We start from the raw sequence: 25,189 nt of genomic DNA on the forward strand, positions 1-25,189 counted from the left end.
TGACAAAACTCTCTAAAATAAAACTCGTTTGGGGACCTGGGACCCTCAATGAAATAGCACTGTGATCTGTGTAATGTGTTAGTCCCTCTAATTGGTTAAACTTATTGGGCTTAAATATAATATGAATGGAGGCAAGGTGAGGTTCCTGAAGGAGGACTGTGGGCACCCTGAGTGAGGACTGATGGAACCCCACAGATCCCCATCCCTGTAGTCGTCCCTGGGAGCCCTTGGGGTGAGAAGAGCACAGTAGGAGCTCCAGGAACCGGGAGGCGAAGGCAGAGGTCTGAAGCCTGTGTCCTGAGTTCAGACAGGCAGTATCAGGAGTCAAGGCATTGTGCTCGTGGTTGAGATGAGTGAGCTCAGCAAACCCGAGGAAGACCTTCAGGACCCAGGCGAGGCCCAGGGCCCTATCGAGGTGCCGCTCTTGGGGGCTGAGGTGGGGGAGTCCGCATCCCACTTGGCCTCCTACCCCCCAGTATCCTCCTCCGCTCCTATGGAGGCCTTGCCCCAGGAAATTCTGGATAGGATGATAGGTAAACTGATGAAGTTCCTGCTCCTCAAGTATCGAGCCAAGGAGCTGACCTCCCAGGAGGAAATGCTGAATAAGGTCCTCAGGGATAACCAGGCGCACTTCCCGGTGGTCTTCAGGGAAGTCTCAGTGTGCCTGCAGCTGGTCTTTGGCGTGGATGTGAAAGAGGTGGACCCAGTGGAGCACATCTACATCTTGGTCCCCATCCTGGGCCTCACTTGCGATGAGATGCTGAGCGATGGGGTGGGCCTGCCCAAGGCCGGCTTCCTGGTGCTGGTCCTCAGCATGATCATGCGGTTTGGAGACCCGGCCCCTGAGGAGGCGGTCTGGGGAGCACTCAGCAGGATGGGGGTGTATGTTGGGAGTGAGCAGTGTGTCTTTGGGGAGCTCAGGGAGCTTCTGACCCAAGTGTGGGTGCGGGAGGGATACCTGCGGTACCAGCAGGTGCCTGACAGCCACCCTGTTTGCTATGAGTTCCTGTGGGGTCCCCGGGCCTATGAGGAGACCAGCAAGCGGCAAGTCATGGCATTTATGCTCAGGGTCAACCAAAGGGCTTTGAGGACCTTCCCATTCCTGTCTGCATAAGATGCGAGGGAGGAGGAATAGGGGGCCCGAGACAGAGCAGCAGCCAGGTTGTTCCTTCTCTCTGTGGTTAAAGAGGGGGTAGTCAGCTTTCTAAAATGTGAGGGCCCGGGCTAGTTGGGGGAACCAGTTTGTAGCATCTTTTGGTTCCTGTTCTCTATGATGACATGGGGATTCATCTCTGTTTTCTTTAGAAATTTTTCAAAGTTTGGTTTCAGAGTAGGCTAAAGAAACTTCAATATCTTAGCTTTGTGAATGATACGGATCCGAGTGTCTCTGATGTTACACAGTTCAAAAACAAGAGTTTTTGTAAGAGAGATTGGAAAGTCTTCCATTTTGTTTTGTGGTCCTGAACAGAATGCAATGGAATCGAAATTAGAAATGTTTTGAAAATGTGAACTTCTGTAGCAATAGTATTGTATGGAGAAGAGGTCGATAATAAAAGTAATCCTAGTGAATTAAAAAAATATATATATAATATGAATGGATGCACTATGATTATGACACCACCCTTAAGACTGATTAACTATAAATATGCATTGATTAGCTATGCCTATGCATATGGTCAGCTGTGCAAACTTAAAGGATGGATACTCCCATCTATGCTGTTCCACTTTGAATGCCAGGCAATTCTATATAGGTGTTGGCACCCCAGCCAACAGGCCCAATACACAGAGATGGTCTAATGCCAGCAGGACCCTTGCCCAACCTTTGTGCTAATACTACATGGCTGACAGCTGCCTATAAAAGCATTGTTCCTTCTCCTCTGGAAAAGAAAAAAATCCAATTCTTTGGGACACATAAAAATTTAGAGGAACTCTAGATCCTTCTATGCCCTCCACAGGGACACTTTCCTACTAAGAAGAGCAAGTGATGATAATTTCTAATTCATTTCCATGGTAGTGATCCGCTCTCATTCTGCCCTAGTGGAACTTGGGAACTGGAAAGTGACATTAAAGTAACTATGTTTTCTTCATTTACCTTGTCTAATTTTGCGTACAGGCATAGTTATTCAGAGGAAGAAGAATCTGCTTGTAGACACATCTCTGAACTATAAAGTGAATGCATACTCTGCTAAAGTATGTTTATCAATTTGTCACACTATACAACTCGAACGGCTTAAGAAAGTTAAAGTTGGCATTGTGCCATGCTGTCAGTATTTAATGGTATTGGGCTCCTATGGTTAGTAAGGTTTGTGGTACGTTAGAGCTGGGTTTTGGCATAAGAAGATTTAGATTCCACTATATATTCTTTTGGAGAAGGAAATGGCAACCCACTCCAGTTTCCTTGCCTGGAAAATCCCATGGACAGAGGAGCCTGGCAGGCTATACCCCACGGGGTTGCAAAGAGTCAGATACGACTGAGCAACCAGCACACACACATATATTCTTTATTTACTTATTGAGCAAGTCGTTTAACCTAAACTGGACTGTAGACTCATCAGGGGTATGGGAATGAAAATAATACCTATACCATGAGCTCTTCTGGGAATCCAAGAGGTTACTAGTAGATTTACTTTGATAGCTCTGAAGTCCTTCCAAGCAGCAACAGTCATTCTAAAATATCTCAGATGGTTGTGTTATAATCTTTTAAATTTGTTATGTCAATCAAGTCTTGCACATTACTGAAGTTTTCATGCATCATGAAATAAAAATGTTTGTAGCTTCTGCGTTACTAATCTTCAGAGACTGGAACCATTCAGTTCTTTTAACTTTTTTTTTTTTTTTTTAAATATATGAATTCTAGCCGGCCCGCCGGGCCCGGTCCCAGCAGGATCCGACTCCTCGCCGCCTTTCCGGGTTGCAGGTCCGCCTGGCAGAGCGGGTGCGGGACCCGAAATGGCCTCCTTCCCAGGCTTCTGGGGGGCCTGCAGGGGTCAGCGAGAAGCGTGGACGAGGCTCGGAGCGCCGCCGGGGTCCACGGCAGCCGCTATTCGGGGCAGCTGGGCAGCCCAGTCCCAGTTCTTTTAACCTTAATTTAAACAACCCTTTTTAAAGTGAAAAAAAAAAAAAAAAAAGAACCCAAACATTAAATACTGTGTTGCGTGATCAAACTATAAATGTCTCTGATGGTTCCATCTCAAGATGACCCACTGGCAGCACATAATGAGTCTTCAGTAAATATGTTCTTTGGAAATTCTGGGAAGACAGTAACCAGAGCATGTGGTCCTGACCCTCATTCCCTCTTATCTTCCTTTGCAGCAGGAGACGTCCATCCGGGGAGGCAGCCTGGTAGACCCAGGAGAGGTTTTAAATTTCAGTTCTAAGGAAAGAGCAGATCCAGGATTTGGTTCTATGGGGAAAGGACCGAGGGTACAAGTTATAGAAAGGTCATGTCTGTCCCAGAGGACAGGCTAGATGTCCAGGATTCTGTACTTGCAAGAGTAGTCAGCTGACATGATTCCCTTTGGCTAGTGTTGCACGGGCCAATATTCCGTCATACTAGAGAGGTTTGCCTGGTCTAGCTGGCCCCGGAATGTAGGGGGGACAATTGTGACTGTAGACTGAGTACCACCCAGCCCATGATTAGGAGATGGCAGTCACATGTTCCTAGGAGGTCCAGAAGCAGAAAGCTTCTGCAGAGTGTGAACTGTTTGTCAACTTGTTCTGTGATGGGTGGTCAGGATGCATACTGCATTCTTTCCCTATTTTCTGGTTTTCCATGGTCCAACAGACCTGGAAACTGGATTACCCAAGGCTTTTATACCATAATGAGGCAAAGACAAGTTACAGCTCAACGGTACTGGAAATTTGAGAGAGGAAGACCTAGCTGATTGACTGGAACAGGCACCCCCTCGTTGAAATAGAAACAAAAATGCCGCTTGATATATTTCATCAAAAACACAGGAGCTGTCAAGAGAGTGAAACTGGAGCACAAAAAGGATTTCAGTTTTGTATTTAGGAAGTATGGTCCATGACTTTAAAAATACAAAAGATGAGTTGAAAAAGAAGATGGATCCTATTGAAAACAGAAATGGTGAGAAAAAGTCAGCAAAGGAACAGTTCACTCCACAAACAGGCAAAGATATAGGAACCAAGAGGGGAAGGCTCAAGGCTCAGAGGGAAGGTTTAGGACTAAGATGCCACCAGCAGGAGCTTCAGAGAGGGGAGGGTGATATAAACAATAGAAACAAATTTCCCTGATCTCAAAGGGATTTGAATTAACTGATTGGCAGAATTAAGAAAAGATACACATACAGGATATAACTGCATCTAAGGTTAAAAAGGACGTATCATAAACTTTTGCTCAAAGAAGAAAATTCACTTGTAAAGAGAAATTGACCAGACTAGCATTAGACTTCTCATCTATAATTCTGAAAGCCCTATGATCATGGTCAGCAGCAATTAATTAGAATGAAAAGAGGAATTCAAACAAGGTGCTATTTTTCAGGGAAAAATTCACAAATATATTTACAATAATCAAGAGTGGATTCATAACAGCAGAGTAAAAATGAAGAAAAGTGAAATTATTGACAAGTAGCAAATGATGCAATACATAACTTAATATAAATGGTTGAGAAACAACAAAATAAATTTATTATATATTTCCTAAATAATGATCTTTTAAAGAGAAGAGGCATTCTATTACAGGAGAAAATAAAGCTAAAATACTGAAACTAAAGTTTAACTCAACCAAATCTAAGCATTGGGAGTAAAGATGTGGTATAGGAAAATGACTTCAGAAATTATATTTCATTTTGCTGAGCTCATTGCAATGAAGAAGGGTTGGTAGACTACCTCTCATACCCAAATCTAGTAATAGAGGAGTAAAGTCTTATTCCATTAATAAAGAAGAAATAAAGACTTATTCATTCTTAATAGAAGTAAGAAAAATGATAACTATTCACATTAAATATCAAATTGTTGAGTGAGACAAAGGGAATGAATAAAAAGTTAAGCCAGAAAAATACTAAGAAAAGGAAAAATGGAAATAATAACAAACCACAATACACTGGAACATAACATGGGAGGAGTAAACTTACTCATTTAGTTATTTCACTAAATGTTAGTGGGAAGAAATTCTCTTCTCCCGTGCAAGATGCAAGAAGGGCAGTCAAGTAATATGGACATATTAATAAATATTTTATTGAATGAATAAATTTATGTGTTCAATTTCCCAAGTTTATCTCCCCACACTAAATGAATATGTCCACCATTCTGTACAACCAGAATGGTTGTGGGTATAGCTAACTATTCTCTTGTGCGTTATCTCAATAACAGGAGATTCCTGTGTTTGCCCCCTACAGTGGAACTTGTTTTCCATGGACGGGACTGTTGGCCACTGGTTGTAGAAATCACATGGCTCATGGGGTCAAGGAGGTCTGATCTCAATTCTGTCTCTGCTTTTCTTTTGCAGTGTGGCTTTAGAAGAGGGACTTTATCTTATTGAAAACCAGTCTCCTCACCTGGTGATGCAAATGTTGATTTTGGACAGTGGTTGTAAGGACTATATTTGTTCATGTATGTAGAATTTTTGGACATTTCTGACACCTGGCAGATGCTCAGTGAATATCAGCCATTTTATTTTTTCTTCTTTTTCTCTCTTCCAGACTTCCCTATTGTATCTTCCCAAAACAATTCACAGAGTGGAGTAAATCATGCTATCTAGGCTTAGCATATCCCACAAGAATAAAGAAAGACGGAGGATCACAGAGACTCCAGAAATCTTCCCACACCTTAGGTTGTTGTGGCTTGGGTGATGCAAAGCATGACAGAAAGTGCACCTGTCTAAACAATGAACTTCATGCCAAACTGATTGTGTCCAAGGGCAGAATTTCCAATTCTGTGGTATGTAGGCAAACTCCCTTTAATGTTCACCTGAATATCTTCTGTTTGGTAGTCAACTGGTTTTCATTTTTAAGCATAGCTTTGTTGATAACTTACATCTCATAGTTACGATACTCCTTAGATGCCATTACTTAAGATCATGGAATAATTGAAGTTTATCCTACTCTTTTGTCTCCTTTACTGTGTCTTTTAAAATTGCCATTTTTGATTAACCTTTTAAAAATCTGTTTTGGAATTTTAGTTTACTTTACTTAAAGAAATATTTAGTGGATGTTTCTTTTGCCCTGGTCCCTATTTAAAGGAAGATTTCAAAGCAAACATGGGCTGCTTCTAAAACCCAGAACATAATGAGAACATAAGCAAGTAGATAAACTAGTTCATTATAGGAGGTGCAAATATGCATAGAGAGAGACCAGGGGTGCTAGGAAAACTTGAATGAAAGCCTTTAGCTCAGACTCACAGTGTTAAGAGAGCAAGTGATCTGTGAGCCTCACATAAAGAATACTTAGGGAAGACAAAGTGAGTGAAGCAGAGTGGAAAGATCATAAGGGTAAAGAAGAGAGGCAAAGGCAAGGTGGGCACTGGCAGCAAAGGAAGAGCGGAAGTAAAAGGCCAGGAAGTAAAAGGAAGTAAAAGGCCAGGGGTCCTGGCTCTGGAGAGTGGCTGTGAATGTTGATGAACGAAGACATCCTTACTAGAACCTCGTGGCATTGACCATCCCAAAGGTCTGGGCTCTCAGGTTCCTTGACTCCTCAACCAGAAGAGTCTGTGATTCTGATTCCATAAGAAAAGAACCTGGGATTTTGCTGTTTGGGGACATGTTCCTCTGGAGAGAGGATATTAGAATCTCTGGAATGGGTAGAAGCAGGTGCAGTTTTGAAATCATCATGTTTGTTATTCTCCCCATTGAGAAACACTTAGTCAAGGGACTACTCAAGGACTCAGCCCTCTCCACCTTCAAAAGCAATCACTGAATAGATGCACATCCCCAGTATAGAGATTGTCTTTTTAAAAGTCCATGACTCCACCTCCATTCTCCTGGATCCTTTCTCTTGACCACCTTCTAAATCTTAAAACCTTCACTCTGTTATCACCTTATACATTTCCCCATTTTGTTAAAAGTCTTTACTGTCCAGGGCTTATTTATCAACTCCTATAGGTTTGCACTCTTGTTTTCGTTTGCCATGTATTCTCTGGCTTGAATCCCTCCACTCCCCAGTCCTGTGAAAACTCATTCATAGTCACTATAACAGATTCTAGGTTTTTAGATCAATTTCCTGGAGTAGAGTAGCAAAACAGTTACACAGTTAGAGCACTCACTGGCCATAAAAGATCTTTCCTTATTTTGAAGTGTCAAAGTTGGTTTATTTAAAAGTAAAGTCTAAAAAGTTGGTTGTTGGGGGAAAAGTGGATTTGTTATACTGTTAACACATTATCAAAATTGCATATGCTTTTATGCAGGTATTGTCATTTTTGTGCTCAGAAAGTTTTCATTAAAGTGTGGATGTGCACACAGACACACACACATATTGACACACACACAGACACACAAACACACACACACAAACCAAAGCAAAAAAGCAAATAAATTCTTCCAATATAAGGTAGCATTCAAGGAACAGAAACATCATGCAGGCTTTACCAACCATGCATGGGTTATTTTTGGAAAAAAAAAATGGTCTTTTTAAAGTTAAAAATTATAATCAATATATATCTAAATCTAGTTACATAACTCAAACCATTCATCTGTTTGTGGGAGGAACCCACAATTTCTCTTGTGTATTTCAGCAATTGTTCCATGCTTTGAAGCATCAGATATCATTATCAATATGATATTTCATAAGACCAGAGTCAATTTGATCATATTTGGCAAAAATAGTTTTGTTGTTGTTTTGGTAGTGTCTGTCCCCCAGGTATTACTTTCATCTCTCTAATGTGACTCTAATTAAGTCTGCAAGGCCAAACTGTAAGTGGTCTCTCCTGCAAAGTTCTAGAAACAGGGTTGATAAGTGCTTTTAATAGTTTCCATTGGGTTGTATTGTTGTGATTTAATAAAACAGGAGATTTGTTCCTTCATATATCCAGGTAACAGAGAAGAAAAGGCAAGGGGGCAGAAATGCCCACTCCAAGGGCCCTGGTTCTTCTTTTTTAGGCCTCTATTTCTCCTGATTACTCATCTCACAGCATCCTCATTTCTTTCCCTCTGAAAACCCCCTCGTTAACTTTACAAGCCATGATCAGTTGGTAAATTCTTCAGCAAAGTGGTAGACCAAGCTGCCCCTGAATGAGCAGGGCAGCTCCCTACGACCTCAAGAGGTGGAGTGACCACTGCAGGGGAGAATTTCCATAGTATTTGTAGGAGATGACCTGTATTCTTGCCTGGAAAATTCCATGGGCAGAGGAGCCTGACGGGCTATAGTCCATGGGGCCGCAAGGAGTCAGACACGTCTGAGTGACTGAGCACACACACATAGACGATAGCTTTACTGATCACCATGAGGTCTGTAGAGCAACACTGGTTCTCAGACGTTGGATTGAAGAGCAAGGAGGTACTGTGAGTAGGTCTAGATTGGGACCACTTTGATTTTAAATCTTCTTAAACTCGGAACTTCAGAACTCCCTTTTCATTTTGAGATTCATAACAGTGGAGATGAGGCTGATGGGGATGGTACTGATAGATGATAAAATAAGATTGCAGGGGAGAACTAATTTGTATTAAAAGGAGGGATATTCTGGGAATTGAGGAAATTTTCAGAGGCCTCCTAACTTGTCACATAAATACATGAATGAATAAATAAATGAATAAGAAACAATCGAGGTTGAAGGGCAATTCAGTCAAGCTACCCTAACATAGCCTGTATTTTTGTCTATTCAAATGTGTTTGCCCCGGAGCCAAACAGCCAGCTGTGTTCTGCTGGGTGATGTATGAAGCAGAAAGAACACTGTCTAATGTTTATATCCAGTTGAGCCTGAAGTACCTTGAGATGGGGAGGGAGGTGGTACATCTTACTCCCACTCAGGAATTATTATTCATGCAAGAATCACTCAACAGCTCTTCTGGTAGCCCTCCCTAATTCCATTAACCCCTCAAACACTGGGTGGCAAACAGGAGAGGCTTGGGATCTGATTAAAATGAATTGGTTGCATGCCAGTTAAGGAGGAGCTTTATGAGTTTTGTTTTGTTTGGAGGGGGTGGCTGTGTTTTAAGTTTTATATTTCATTCTTGGCAGGGGGCATATCCTCTAGCTCCCTTGCTGTTAATTTCTTTCACTTTTGTTTTATTTTGGAATAGTCACTTTTTTGGGGTTAAGTGCTTATGCAAATAAAAGAATGTCACAGACTACTTATTTCGTGATCTCCTTAGATAGAAAATCTCATTGGAAGGCTTCTCTACCTGGGCAACTTAGCTCAGTCAACATCCCTTGATTTTTATGGGTTTCTAAGAAGGTGCTGCTGAGATGTTTTATTTCCCCAATCACTTGATAAAATACCTATATGGAACCATTGAGCAGTGATCTCAGAAATGAAACCAAGTGCACAAGAAATTGAACAAAGGCCTTCAACAAAAATGGGAAACTGAGACTAGGACATGGAATTATCTGGCGTGGGTGTCCAGATCATTATTAATGACTGTAATATTGCATTTACTTGATAGTGGAGTATGTCAAAATAATGTATACAAGGGTCTGTATAGCATTTGTAGAGTTAAAAAAGAGAATGAGGCTGCATCTATATAGTGAAATAAATTAAAATACCAGCACACAATTGTTACAGTGCACCCAGTCTGCTAAACCAATAAATAGGATTGCAGCATGTTTGATCCAATTGTGTGCAAGGTATTAAAGATTGCATAAAATACTTAATAGGTACTAAAAAAAGTCTGTAAATTTCATAGCCATCTGTAGATAAGAACTTGTAGGAACTCAGATGTTAAAAGAAAAGTGACATATGGGTTTTAAAACTAGGCTGCTGCTTTCCAGCTCACCTACCACCAGGAACACGGCATGCCTGAGCCATGCCATCCAGTGTCAGGAGCCAAAGGGCAAGAAGGAAAACTGGGCCACCTCCCTGCTTTGTTAAAGATGCCACACACCAGTTACTGCTTCTGGGGAGTAGAAATGACAGATTCTTCAAGAGGAGTTGCTGTTCCAAATAGAATATGTTTGCTGCATTAGGAAACAAAATGGTACTCTTGAGCATGAATTCTAGAGCCAGATGGACTGGGTTCAAATCCCAGTTCCATCCCTGGGTGAACTCGGATGAATAGCTTCACCTCTCTGTGCTCCACTTTCATTATCTATAAAATCACAACAGTAGTAGTGATTTTATAGATAATGTATCCTATATAGCTATCAGGTGGATTAAATGAGTTAATATTGATAAGGACTTAGAACAGAATTCTACCCATAATAGTGTTGTTTTTTAAACTTTTTATTTTGGAATAAGTAATGGCCTCTTAAGAGCTGGGCATATATTATTTGTGTGTCTGCTGTTGCTGATCTTTAAATCAATGTTTTGTAATAAGTGAAATGCCTTTAGCTCCAGTCCCACCTCGTTTGTTAAAAAAAAGTCCACAGCTAATCCATCCTTCGCTGACCCCCTATATCTGTTCTGGGAAGCGAATGAATATTTTCTGATACAACATGTTTGGAGTTTGATATATATTGTTATTTATCTCTTTCACAATAAACCTGCGAAGTGGGTAAGATGAGTTCCATATAACAACTGAGCAAATTGTGGAAAACCTGTCTGACTCTTCCTTTAGTCCAAGTTTGAATATTTACATAACAGGGACAGCAATATTTCCTTCTCAAGACGTCCAACTAAAGTGACCCATAAACCATCAAATCATATGACTTTATAGTTCTGAGAAGGAAATATCACTGCTTTATATGACAAATGAGTCTAGATTTCTAGAGTATCGGATTAGCCAAAACAGTCACTATTTATGGAAGGTGCCTGTAATACCTAGTATTTAGACTTTCTAGCCCCCAGCTGGAGAAGGCAATGGCAACCCACTCCAGTACTCTTGCCTGGAGAATCCCATGAACGGAGGAGCCTGGTAGGTTGCAGTCCATGGGGTCGCGAAGAGTCAGACACGACTGAGCGACTTCACTTTCACTTTTCACTTTCATGCACTGGAGAAGAAAATGGCAACCTACTCCGGTGTTGTTCTTGCCTGGATAATCCCAGGGACAGCGGAGCCTGGTGGGCTGTCATCCATGGGGTCGCACAGAGTCGGACACGACTGAAGCGACTTGGCAGCAGCAGCAGCCCCCAGCTGGCCAGAGCAAGTCAGGGTATAATTACTTGCCAAGGGCTGTCATGGTGTTTCTCTCAGACAGCTCCTTCCTCCAGAGGCAGCCCTACAGTGCTCCTAAGAACAAATTGAATTGAAAGTCGCCCAGTCATTTCCGACTCTTTGCCACCCCATGGACTATACAGTTCATGGAATTCTCCAGGCCAGAACACTGGAATAGGTAGCCTTTCCCTTCTCCAGGGGATCTTCCCAACCCAGGGATCGAACCCAGGTCTCCCGCATTGCAGGTGGATTCTTTACCAGCCGAACCACAAGGGAAGTAGTGATCCTAAGAATAGCTGGCAAATGACTTCTGCCCTCAGGCAAAAAAAAAAAAAAATTGAGTTGGGGTAGAGTGGCATGACAACCATGAGTTCTGCCCATCAAATATTTCCAGTCCTTCTTTATGCCATATGGTAGGATTTGTTTTTGCACTCTTGAGGTTAGGTGTGGCATGTGATTGCTTTGGACTGTGAAAAGTGATGCTAGTGAAAACCCATGAAAGTCACAGAGATAAGAAATACTGTTGTTTGAGGCCACTCACTGTTGGGTGTCTGTTACAAGAGCATAACCTAGCCTATCCTGACTGAACTAGTGATAAATGAGTTCCTCAATGTGGTGTGCTCGGAAGTTGTATAAAACTAAAGTAGTTACTCTTGAGATCAGTCAGTTCAAGTTTGGGAGGTGGTTGAGGATAAGTAAAGAGAGAAAGGTAGGAAGTAAAATGTTTCCTAGCAACCTGTGTAACTTGAGATGAGGTGCCTGATTCTGTGACAAGCAATTGCCTTTGACACAGCTGCATGCTTTCCCTGTAGAAACCACCTACTCACTTGATTCGGCCACCCCCTACCCAACGCCCCTGCCCAACACACACTTTCTGTTAATAAGAGAGTAATTAATTTGGGAAAATAAAGGCTATGTGGCAGGCAGTGAGAACAGAACCATGAAAAACATTTTGATAAATCATTTTAGTCTGGTCACAACAAAAGAGAGACATGGAATAGGATGGCATCAAACCCTAAGAAATTACAAAACACTCAAGAGTGTTGAAGATTGTTTAAGTTGTCTATGAATTGGGATGTTTGTTACTTTCCATTTTCTGTAGTGAATCAGATGTAGCCAACACTGGCAAGAAGATAGAGAATGGAGAGGGAGAGAGAGAGAAGGAAAGGAAAGAAGGAAGAAAGCAAGGAAAAGAAAGAAAGAAAAAGGAAGGAAGGAAATATCTTTGGAGTCAGAAATGAAAAGGAAAATTAGAGCCAAAACACAGATTTCATTACCTGATGCCGTCAATGCCAAGAGGGATATTAGATTGGATATACGTTCTAAGGAATTTAGCTTGAAAGCCCAAATAAGGTCAAGGGATGTGGCCTCAGGCCTGGGTGAAGAGGAGAATTCAGAAAGTGAGACCCCTTAAGTGACAGAACTAGGAAGATTCTCCCCACCAGCACAGGAATGCATTTTTCTGTCCTGGGCTGTGAATGGACAAAGGCTCCTAGGAGAAATTGGAAAACTAGGCTTGCCTGCACAAACTGTGGGTGGGGCCTGTAATTTTCGCTACATGCATGCTACAGGATTTTCCTCAGGGGTATAAATTAATGTTAAATTGATCCTGGACCACAGGGAAATTCCTAGAGTGCCAGCAAGAAACAAATGTGAAGTTCTCTGTAGCAAGATTTCCACAGTTTCCAGTTATTACGGTTAAAAAACCTCTTAAAGTGAGCTTACAATAAAAATTATAAACCACATGAGAGAATGATGGATCCTAAGACAATGAGATAGTGGAAAAAAGGCAAAAGCAATTTTAAATAAGGATGTTTTAAAATCATTAAAAGAACATGGAAGCCACAGGGAGAAAATTAAAAACCTATTATGAACCAGAATAGGCGTATTTGAAAAAAATCCAAATAGAACTTCTAGAAACAAAAAATGCAGCCATTGAAATTTTATAAAACCTAATTTGATGTGTTAAACATCTGGATTAGACTTAGCTAAAGCATTAATGAACAGAAAAACATATCTGAGGCTATTATTCCAAATGCAGCTTGGAAAGAAAAAGATAGGACAATGATCTAGAGACAGACTTGAGAAGATTCAAAGGCAAAACAGCAGAGAAAAAAGATAACAGTGATCAAAGGATGTTTAACTGAATCAATGATGACTGAAAATTGACTAAATTAGATGACAAAATGAACTTCCAGACGCAAGAAGCACAATACGTACCAAGAAGGGGAAAAAAACAATAAATCCACCAAAATACTCATCTTGGGAAAACTTCAAAACTCTAGATATGAGGTAATTCATCACTTCCTACAAAGGAAAAACATTTATATGGAAAGCAGATTACTCACCAGCAAAACGAGAGAGCAGGAAGATAGTGGGAAGAATAGCGTGATAGAACTGAGTGAAGAAAAAGAAATTCATCTTAGAAATTCACTTAGGCAAAGACTAGGACGTTCCCATCCATAGGATGTGGCTGAATGAGATATCTTAAAGCATATAGAAGGAAATTAAACACCAAAAGAGAGAGAGAGAGTCAAGAAACAGTGGTGAGCAGGGAACTGGGATGATGAGAGCCAGACGTGTCTTTCCTGGGATGTGAGGTTGATGAATGGACAGGGTGCTGGGTGTGGGGGAATTTGGGTCAACCTCCATCTCCCAGAGGTGAAGGTTGGAACAGGAAGAGCAGTGGGACCCCAGTTGTCCCCAGAGAGCATCCTTCTCCAATTTTCCAAAGAATTTTTAATTTCGAAAGGTCAAATTCGAAGCTTTGATAGGCAGTAAACATCAGAATGATCATTTGCTGGAGGTCTCGATGCTCAGACTCCTTACTTTGCTTTAAGTCAACTTGGTATGAGAAAGGGACTTCATGTCACATGGAAACTTGGAGCATTAAGACTTTGGGGTTTTTAATTTTCTTTTTTGGTCTCTCGACATATGGGATCTTAGTTCCCCAACTAGGAATCAAACTCATGCCCCCTGCAGTGGAAGCACAGAGTCTTAACCACTAGACTGCCAGGGAAGTTCCAGTAAGGCTTTGAATAACAAAAAAGAGTGTGCATCCCATCTTGGCTCTTCACCACCCCCCTCGCCCCCACCCCACCAGCCAGTCTCAGTCACCAGTAATCTTTGGAACTTGGGTTGTTGGTCTTTCACCTGTTTCGATTTGGGTAACACACTTACCTACACCTGCCTCCTGACCTTGTCTTATTCCCACCCCTGGTTTCACTCTCCTCCTACTTAACTACCCCACCCTCACTTTCTCTAGCCCGTTTTCATTAATCCAATTAGAATTTATTGAGCACTTACTATGTACCACCTGTGCCAACATAGCTTAGACCAGGGGTTGCAAACTACAGCCCACAGGCCAAATTCAGTCTGGCTGCCACCTTTTGTATATAAGTTTTATTGGAACACAGTCATGCCCATTCATTTACATATTGTTTACAGCTGTTTTCTCACTGGAGACCATGTGGGCCACAAAGACAAAAATATTTACTGTCTGGCCCTCTACGGAAACAGTTTGTGACCTCTGGCTTAGAAGATTAAAAATATTATGCCTGGCTTAGTTTCCTGATCTAACTAATGAGGACATAAATATCTTCCTCATGCAACTTACAATATTCTGTGTACAGGAAAGTGATATTTTAAAATATGAAGTAACAGTTGCTGTCATTTACTGAGAGCTTCTTATGAGTCAGGTGTTTAGCTAAGCCTTTTTATATGGATCATCTCACTGAATCCTCACAAGATAACTGCCATCATGGTTCCATGTGACAAACGAAAAAATTGGGGCATCAAGAGCTTAATTGATGCGGCTGGGGTGACATGCCAGCCATCACAAAGCCTGGCCCCCAACTCAGGAAGAGCCATTCTGCGCTCACTTATCTATATGGTGAGGCGCCAGCATCTCTCAGCAGGGTTGGGCTACAGACGGAATGCAAAAGCCACTGTGAAGAGCTGGCACCGCACAGAGACATTATACCATAACACTCAACTGTTTCAGGGTAATCATCTTTAAGGATTATTTCACCAGAGCTACCCCACAAATTATTTAAATGTCTTTGAACAACTGTTCATTCTGAGTGTATTGATTCTTTATGAGCACTTTGGTCCAGCCATATAAAAGGAGTCCTAGAAATTCGATGTGAATGCTGTCGACTCATGTACTATTGCTGTAGTGTCTGAATGTCATAAATTCAGCTACTTAACTCACCCTGTCCTATGTGTCTAACAAAGTACTGAAGGCTACACACTTCCTGCAGAATGCTCGATATTAAATGCTCTACTTTACATGTTATACACATCTTAAAATGGCATATGCTGTGAAAGATACTTGGGGGAAGGGGAGGGCGGGGGGAAGTAAGGAACCACCCTAAACGATGATGAATCACTCTCTGCTTAAATGCTGTTGCGTTAATTCAAGTGACATTTTGACAATAGCATGCTGTCAGTCCAATGGTTTGACCTATACAACAACCTCTAATTATTACTAATTAAATAATTAATTATTCATAGATGCACGTTCCATTAGCATAGCAGAGAGGTGTTGGAATATGAGTTATATGCGGTTTATGAATCTTCAGAAAATAGATTCTTTAATAAATTAATAAAGGGGCTCTGGGGTTTCATTAAAAGGTGGCTGGAGGGTGTGCTTGCCTGTTTCCAAGGAGACCACAGGTGGTTCGTTGCTTTTTTTTTTTTTAAGTTAAACTTGTTTGGGCTAGATGATTTTTTTTTTCACCCTTTTCTCTCTGCTCTGTCCTCAGGCAGAGAATGGAACATTTTAATGAAACCCCTGTTGTCTTCATATCACTTTGATCCCCTTGTGTTCTTTCCAGTCTACACATTGGCCAGTCGGATGAAGGGCTTCAGAGTCTCCCCCTCCCCGTATTAAAAACTGTGGCCTGCCCTCCATGAATAAACAACATCACGGTGGAGACCAGCGAAGAGAAAGGCAGAGCAAACAAAGGGATGAAGGAAAATGCATAAATTCAAATGACATGGGTCTCATTTACCCACTTAATTACCCTGACTCCTGACTCTGTTAGCCACTGCGATTATTTTTCCCGTTAAGAATGTTTTCAAGAACTCAGAGGAAAAGAGGCTCATCCATTTCTTCCCCCCTCCACAATCTCTTGGCCACATGGAGTTCCGCGACTTCGTTATCTCACCATAATAATGATCATGGTAATATTAATATCTTCCAGCGCTGTTCACTAAATAGTGATAAAAATAGTAATATTAATGTTTTCTAACATCCATTTTTGATGCTCTGGGGCGCATTATAAATTCTGTCTTTGTTTAAGCAGTAGGGAACCCACAAAATATCATTACAGTTATCATTAGAACTCAAGGGCACAGTGCTGAAACCTAAGTAGGACTAAGTCAGCAAGCATTCCAGGGCCATGGAGGGAACAAAACATGAATAAAATAGGATTTTTTATACTATTTCAACATTTGACCTATTTTGGAAGAGATGGCTTTTTTCTTCTTTAGTATTTATACCTGCTGATTATTCTCACAAAAGATAGAGGAGCTTGTTTTTCTGAAACCAGTCACAATCATCCCCTCAAAGTCACTAGAACCCATTTTTTTCTCCACTGTCTTTTTCCTTCCTCTACACACAGGAGGGGAATTGGATCCCCACCCAGCAATAGTGGTCTGCTTCCTGTGGTCCAGGAGCCACGCCTCCTCCATGTATCTGGGCAGCATTCAGTCCAGGTGAGGGGTGGCAAATAGACAGAACCAGAACCCTTCCCTGGACCAAACTGATGAAGATCACAGAGGAAATGCTGAGTACATCATCGTTACTTGCAGGGTCTGCTAAGGGGAAACAAAGATTTCCCTGGAAAGCTGGGAAGAAAATACTCTTCAGCAGTGGGCTGAATTTTCTGCCATTCCCTTGTACCTTCACCTTCATCTGAAGAACCAGCTTCGAGCTGTATGTTGGCCCCACTGCTCTGCTGCTGGCTGACTAGAGCCACTGGAGACTACAAATCCTTCTACACATTTTTGGGGGTGATGATGCAGACCCCTTTCCTTAGTCCCTCGCTGTGTGGCTTTCCTCTTCTTTTCCAGGTCCCTGCTGTGATGGGTTTTTGCTTTCTCTTATTAATTTATTTCTCATCTTTTAAATTCTTTTTCTTCCCCCAGCTTCTCCAATATACATACTCTTTCCTCCTGTTCCCTTCTTTCCTTCATTCTCCTATCATTTTTCTGCCTGGTTATTTTCTTGGAGCTGTCTGCTAAGTGGGCAGTTGTACTCTTTTTTTGGCAAAATATATGGATGGTACCATTAGTTTATAGTATCTGGACTGGAACATACAATCAAGAGAGGTAAAATAATATCAAGCCATTAAAGTTAATTACTAACACAAACGGATGTTTACTAATACTTATGATAGGAATACGAATCATTTTAGGAAAATATTATCAACCCCATAGGCATCCAGGGCGCCACCCCCCTTTTTCAAAAATGAACTCAGGGAAGATTAAAGCCCTAATTAAACACATACTTTATTTCTGTGCTTAGTTTTCACAAACGACATCCTTTTAATATAAAACTGACATTCTGGCATCACTCACATGCCCAGAAGAGTCAGATAATCAACAACAGTTTATAATAACATCGCACCAGAATAATGAATAACGTCTGAAGTGCAGTGAAAAATATTTCCCCAATAACACAATGAGGAGATATTCATTTCCACACATGATATTTAGTAGGTTCGAAAATTTCAGAAAGAAATGAGGTATTTGAGGGTTTGCCATAATTTTGCCCACTCTGTCCAATTTGGTTTCTTATTTTTCTTAACTCTTGTTCTTTCCCCCCGCCCTGTTTCACAGGATAATATTCACTCCTCAAATCTGCTGGCTTTCAACAGTAGTCGGATCTTGTAGCAAACTCAAGCCATGTTAACATCAAGAGAAAAATGTCAGTGTTCTATGTTCTATCTAGTGATTGTTTGCATTCTCACATATAAATGAGTACTCATTAGCTCCAGCTTTGTAAAAAGAAGGGACTAGGTGATCTCCTGAAATTCTTCCAAGGCTTTTCCGTGTCCACATTAACTTACCAGCTTTATGGCCATGTCTGTGCAAGCCCACTGAATTACTGCTTTTCTAGAAAATTAAAGTAAGATGTTAATGAATTTAATTTGTTCATACAAAGAGTTGAAAACATCAAGTAAACTTTTAGAGAGGCACTATCTTTACTTATCCAAGCGAGTTACTAATATTAATTAGAACTTATCAGTATAGTCTCTCCATCCATTAAAAGTTTACCAAGTGTTGTGACAAAGTCTGCATTCTGAATTTATCTGCAGACTTAGAAAAGGGAAATGAAAGACTGGTGGGGTTTAGCATGCTTGACTCAGAAGCATGTTTGAAACTCTCATAGGATCTTAAGATTGGCCTTGAAATCTAGTCACCAATCTTCACTTTAAAGCAGATTTATTTTGCTGCTCTCAAGACTGCATATGCTGTGTATGTTGTCTTTTGACTCCCATGGAGCTTCGAGCAGAGTTGATGGGAAGAAGAGTCCCACCGTTCAGTTCTTCCCTCCTCCCTGTTGTAAACAGGATTGACTCACCCACCTTGAGACCTCTTCCCCCCTCACTCTCCCTTTCTTTTTTCCTATCTCCCCCTCACAGATTCACATGTTCATTACTCCTTAAAGTGAGACAGTCTGGAATGTATGGTCTCTTACTGTATTTCTAAAATTTCCACATTTAATATACTGTTGAATACATAACAATACATTTCTGTCTTTGAATAAGCGGGTCAGATCAAGCCTATGGAAGAATGCAGCACAAGTACATGAGGGTTCAACAGAGGTCATTAAGAAAATGTCACCCTTGCGAGGACAGACCCAGCCAAACATTTAAATCAAACGCATTTTATTTCTGACTCCTGCATCCTCATTTTTGTTTGTATTCTTTGTAATTACTCCCTCACCTGCTCCCAGCTTCTAGGTTTTCTGGGTCTGTAACTGGAATCTCTCCTACCATCACCCTTCATTCACCTCTCGCTATCATGGCTATGCTCCACTTTCCCAAGATGGGGGCCTGACTTTTTGTTCCATGCAATCATACGCATTCTAGATCACATTATATGCTACTCTTGTAATGAGTTTTATTAATAACAGCTTACATTTATACACTCATCTACCTCTTTCTATGGTACTAATAACCAATAAGTGTCAATGCATTGTCTTTTTTAGAGGTATTTGTCTTTTAACAGGAAGTAATACCGTTATGAGCTTCCCTGGTGGCTCAGATGGTAAAGTGTCTGCCTACAATGTGGGAGACCTGGGTTCGATCCCTGGGTCGGGAAGATCCTCTGGAGAGGGAAATGGCAACCCACTCCAGTACTCTTGGAAAATCCCGTGGACGGAGGAGCCTAGTAGTCTGCAATCCATGGGGTCGCAAAGAGTCGGACACGACTGAGCGACTAAACTTTCACTTTCTCAATACCGTTATGAAAACTCACTGAAAAATAGTGGTGTTTTATACATTGTGAGTGAAATAATTTTTTAACCAAAGAGCTTCCAAAATCTCTCAAGCTTCACCACACATTAGTCTTCTCCTGGTACCTTCATTAGTAGCACTTAGTATTTTTCAAGTGCCTGTATGGTCAGATTGTCATTTCCTAAGAATAGAAAATCCTTGAAATGGATCCCAGAGAGGATGCCTTATTGCTTTGTTAGCTTCCTGTTGCTATCATTATCACAAATTAGTAGCCTGAAAGGACACAAATTTATTATCTTACAGTTTGGTGTGTCAGAAGTTCCACATGATCGTCACTGGGCTTAAGACAAAGTGTCGCGGGTCTGCATTCTTTTTGCAAACTCTAGAGGAGCATCCATTCACTTGAATTTTTCAGCTGCTAGAGGCCACCCACCTTCCTTGGCTTTTGGCCCCTTCCTCCATTTTCACTGGACTTCCGTGGTGGCTCAAACAGTAAAAGAATCTGCCTGCAATGAGGAAGACCTGGGTTTAATCCCTGGGTTGGGAAGATCCCCTGCCCACTCCAGTATTCTGACCTGGAGAACCCCATGGACCGAGGAGTTCAGCAGGCTACAGTCCAAGGGGTCACAAAGAGTCAGACACGGCTGAGTGACTTTCACTTTCACTTTCCTCTATTTTCAAAGTCAGCAATGCTGCATATCTACAACCTGTATCCCATAGTTGCATGAACCTCTGAACACAGCCAGAAAAAGTCTCAGTTCTTTAAGGACTTACGGGCTGATGTTAGGCCATTTCAGATAGTCTCAGGCATCTCATCTCAATGTCTGTATCCTCAGTTACATTTGCAAAGCCCCCTTTTCCAGGTAAGGTAACATATTCACAGGTTCTGGGGATTAGGACACCTCTGTGCACCATTGTTCTGCCTACCAGACTCATTATACTGATAAAATATTTCAGAAGGAGAATATTGTCTAAAAAAGAAAGAAGGTGGTAGGCACAGGTACTATATTATTAGATGTTGAGGCCAAAGCAAACGGCACAGACAAATGTTACCACACAGCCTCCATGGGTGACCTAAAAGATTTAACAACCTCTAAAGGTTTGCTCAGACTTCCCAGATGGCACTAATGGTAAAGAACCCAGCTGCCAATGCAGGAGACATAAGAGATGAAGGTTTGATCCCTGGGTCAGGAAGATGCCCCGGAGGAGGGCATGGCAACCCATTCCAGGATTCTTACCTGGAGAATCCCCATAGGCAGAGGAGCCTGGCAGGCTACAGTCCATACGGTCACAAAGAGTTGGGCATGACTGAAGCGGAAGGGCACGCATGCCTGTGCACAGGTTTGCTCATTCTAGATTAACGATGACTCTGGCTTCAGCAGCAGTTAGTCATGTCTTTCTCCTCCAAGATCCTTGCTACAGTCACCTCTAGACCAGGCAATTCTTGAGAACAAGGACAAATGGAGGACAAAACACATATTATCAGCCCTCCCTAAGTTTAGGGGGAAGCACAGTGTCTACTTAGTAAGGTTAAGAGCCAGTGCAAAAGGGTAAATCTTTGCCTGAATATGTCTTACGATTTTGACTTGGCTAAAACCAGGTTCAGCCAAAGGCTTCCTCAGCCTTGGTGACTTGCTAAGAAACCCCATTTTCTAACTGTTCCCAGATAAAGCCTGGGAGGACAAATTTATTGCCAACCTCAGGGTTTAACCACATGGCAGAGAAGTACTGGTCTACTGGAAGTTCTAACCTCTGAGGCATACTTAGCATCAAGCCTTATAAACTGGGGTTAATTCCTTGTATAGGATAATGCAGTGACTTGTAGACCAAGATAAGGAGGGGGTTGATCCACATGGTGTCTGTCAATGGACTGACTCTCTGAGAGATTGGGAGCCAGTCTCTGTGTGAGCTGGCATTCCCAGGACACCTTCTGGGCTTGTTCCACCTCTAGTGTATTTCAATGAATTTATATCTCTAATTTCTCTAACTCTTGCTCTCTCTGTGTCTTTGGGCATTTCCAATGCTAGTCTTAGCTGGATATGGGAAATTGAATTATGTGCAAATATGAAAATGCAAATGAGAGTCATGGATATTTCTGGGCCTTTTGCCTCTGGCTCAGACCTACAAATGGGAAAAGATGGGGATGTAAGCAAACTGACTAGAATGTTCTGGTTTCCAATGAGGCTTTAGTCAGGTTAGTACTGATGAATCAGTAAGTACTATATTACCTCATCCATATAGCTGCTGCCTTTTCTTCTCAAATATTTCTAGACTTGTTGAATCTCATTTGAAATATACCCTGAAAATATGATTCAAATGCTAAAACTTGCAAACCCATCACTGCCCATTTGAGGAGAGAAATTAGACTAAATCAATATCAGAGCCCAGCTTCTCCAGCTACTTGATCCTCATGGGACATCTCATCATAAAAAGATTTCAAGTTTTGCTTCCCTTTCTATTGTATAATATGAAAAAATTGAAAAGTAAAAATATTAGTCACTCAATCGTGTCCAACTCTTTGCAGCCCCATGGATTGTAACCTGCCAGGCTCCTCTGTCCATGGAATTCTCCAGGCAAGAATATATAAAACATAAATAGGATATATAGGTCACATATATTAAAAACTTGAATTTATAAATTTATAGCCATATATACCCATAAGTATGTACATGTATAAGACACACAGCATGTAGGTGTATTTAAGATTTGTCACATATCCATCCAGCACATGGATGTACACATATCTGTGATGCAAGTAGATGCACACATATAAAATGGCATATAACTTGCACATGTGTAATGTGTATATGGATGCATTATAAGGCATGTGCACATCCTATGCAGTGTCTACATATATGTAGCATGTTTATGTGAATATGTGAGTATATAACATAAAGAATATTTATACCATAGCATATAATATGTGAGCTTCCCAGGTGGCTCAGTGGTAAAGAATCCACCTGTGGCAGGGCCACAGGAGACATAGTTTCAATCTCTGGGTTGAGAAAATCCCCTGGAGGAGGAAATGGCAAGCCATTCTAGCACTGCTGCTCAGAAAATTCCATGTACAGAAAAGCCTGGTGGGCTACAGTTCACAGGGTTACAAAGAGTTGGAGATGACTGAGTGACTACACACACACACGTATAATATGTACCTATATAGCACATATATCTTGAACATATACCATAGGTACCTATACTATATGTTTTACTTATATGATATATATATGTAATATATAAGGCATAGGATATATTTCAGAACATATACAGAAAACACACAAACTTAATAACTTATAAAATATTAGTATAATGCATGTATAATGTTATGAATATGCTCTTCTTTTCATCCTAAATAGAAAATTTATATATGATATATGATTCTACATGTCATTTAAATATTTAACATTATGCTCTTTTATAAAAGGAGAAACAGAAAGCAATGAATAATAAAATAACATGTATTTCAATTTGGAAAATCTTGGGCATGACTGTACTAGAAGTCATGATGATGAATTCTATTTCTTTTTACCCACTTAAAATGACTAACTCTGGATTAAGAGCTGTAACGAAGATCAGAAGCTATTTCAGTCAAGCTAAACAGGAAAATGAAAGAACTGATGTGGAAGCAAACACTAGGCTAAGAACTAGCATTAGGCTCCATAATAACAGACTGGATTTATTAGCATATTATGAGAGGAAGAGGAAAATCACCCCGACTGATGTAGGAATAACATGCCAAGCACATTACCAGATCTTTACCTACTTGAGAGTCGGGTGGGATACGGAAAACATCATAGAGGATGTAGGACAACTCTTCATTGTGTCAGACCGTCCACTTATTGCAGGAGATTTACAACCCTGGATCTCATCCCCTAAGTTCCAATAACACACCCAATCGCTGGCACAACCAAAATCACCCCTGCAAATTCCAAAGCACGTCGGATCTCTGTCACTGAGAGCCACTCCTATAGGGAATGGATTAAACCTTGCTTTTAGCCAGAACTTCACTTTCCAATTAATGATTCTGAATGAGCACTATTGTCCTCTTTAAAATGTGTTTCTTTGAAATTCAAAATTCTTTTCTGTCCATTGAAAGCAGTTTTATAAGTTTTCATATGTCGGGGTTTCTTTAGCTTTCATCCATACATGTAATAATGTATATGGGCCTGAGACATTTGGTACATTTGGTCTTCTCAGGACAGTCTAAAAATCTATGAAAGTGAAAGTCACTCAGTTGTGTCTGGCTCTTTGTGACCCCATGAACTATACAGTCCATGGAATTCTCCAGGCCAGAATACTGGAGTGGGTAGCTGTTCCCTTCTTCAGGGGATAGTCCCAACCCAGGGATCGAACCCAAGTTTCCCACATTGAAGATGGATTCTTTACCAACTGAGCTATCCGGGAAGCCCAGAAAAACCTACGAGCAGTACATATTTGCCCTACCATCTGTGAGGTGGCTTGAGCAATGAGGTTGCAGCCACACTCGTGTATATATGAATTTTCTCTCTCAAAAATTAATATACTTATGGTGTTCAATCTCATTAATTAGGCTCACCACAGTCTGGTAAACATTTGTACATAGGGATATTACACTAAAAATATATGAAGGGTATAGGGGGAAAAAAATCACCAAAGCATAACCTCAAGGATGTCAGGAAGTAGCAATCTTTTAGGTTTTCATGGTGATTTTGTGGTAAAAGTCAGAGAAGAATACTATATGAGTCAGAGACCTTTTTATAAAGACTTATTTGCTGTCTCTGGAGGTCATTGACCAGATTTTACCAAACGGTGTGGGATGACCACCCTGATGCAAAGCATCCTTATAATAACTCCAGCTAAATGACAGAAAGAGTGAATAAAGATTTGTGACTAGCACTTCTGTATCTGGCACATCCTGGGAGACAAGTTACCTTCAAATGCCTCAAGGTCATAGAGAAGCTACAGGTATGATTTGCATTTTGTTCTGAACAAAATCTTAAGCGTTCACAAAGTCATAGGCCGAAAGGAGAAAACTCAGGATCACCTCACTCAGAGCACCACTGCTCATGGGATACTTTCGGTGATAATGGACGGGGAGATGCTGGTTCTCTGACAGTGCTTCTTTCATAATAACCTCAAGTGTTTATCCAGCACCTAGGCTATGTCAGGCATTCTTCTAAGTACTTCACCTGTGCAAACCCATTTAATCTTCACAACAAACTTCTGTAGTACTATTGTTATTTCCAAGTTGTATATAAGGAAGGGAAGCAGAGACGCTGTGTAACTTGCCCAAGGTCACACATTAATGAAGGATAGAGCTAATTGGAATCTACCTTTTCAGGTTCCAGAGCGGTCTCTTTGAAACACAACGCCCTGCTGACTTAACTCTTTTCTTTCCTCTCCTTGAAATGCATCTGCTGTGTTTTAAGAATTAAAGAGAAAGAAATTGGCCAGTCTGGTTTTGGTGTGTGTGTGTGTGTGTGTGTGTGTGTGTGAACACCCAGTTGCTCAGTCATGTCCAATTCTCTGTGACTGTAGCCCA

The 25,189-nt window shown here is 41.1% G+C and overlaps 1 protein-coding gene across 1 annotated transcript; it reads left to right on the forward strand.

The window, feature by feature from the left end:
• Positions 1 to 349: 349 nt before the first annotated feature.
• Positions 350 to 1,114, forward strand: LOC133059078 (melanoma-associated antigen 8-like). Its single transcript, XM_061146114.1, has one exon. The coding sequence runs from the start codon at positions 350 to 352 to the stop codon at positions 1,112 to 1,114; it is 765 nt and encodes a 254-aa protein (XP_061002097.1).
• The last annotated feature ends 24,075 nt before the right edge of the window (positions 1,115 to 25,189 follow it).

This window comes from Dama dama, chromosome 7, assembly GCF_033118175.1.
Source record: "Dama dama isolate Ldn47 chromosome 7, ASM3311817v1, whole genome shotgun sequence".
Classification (NCBI taxonomy): domain Eukaryota; kingdom Metazoa; phylum Chordata; class Mammalia; order Artiodactyla; family Cervidae; genus Dama; species Dama dama.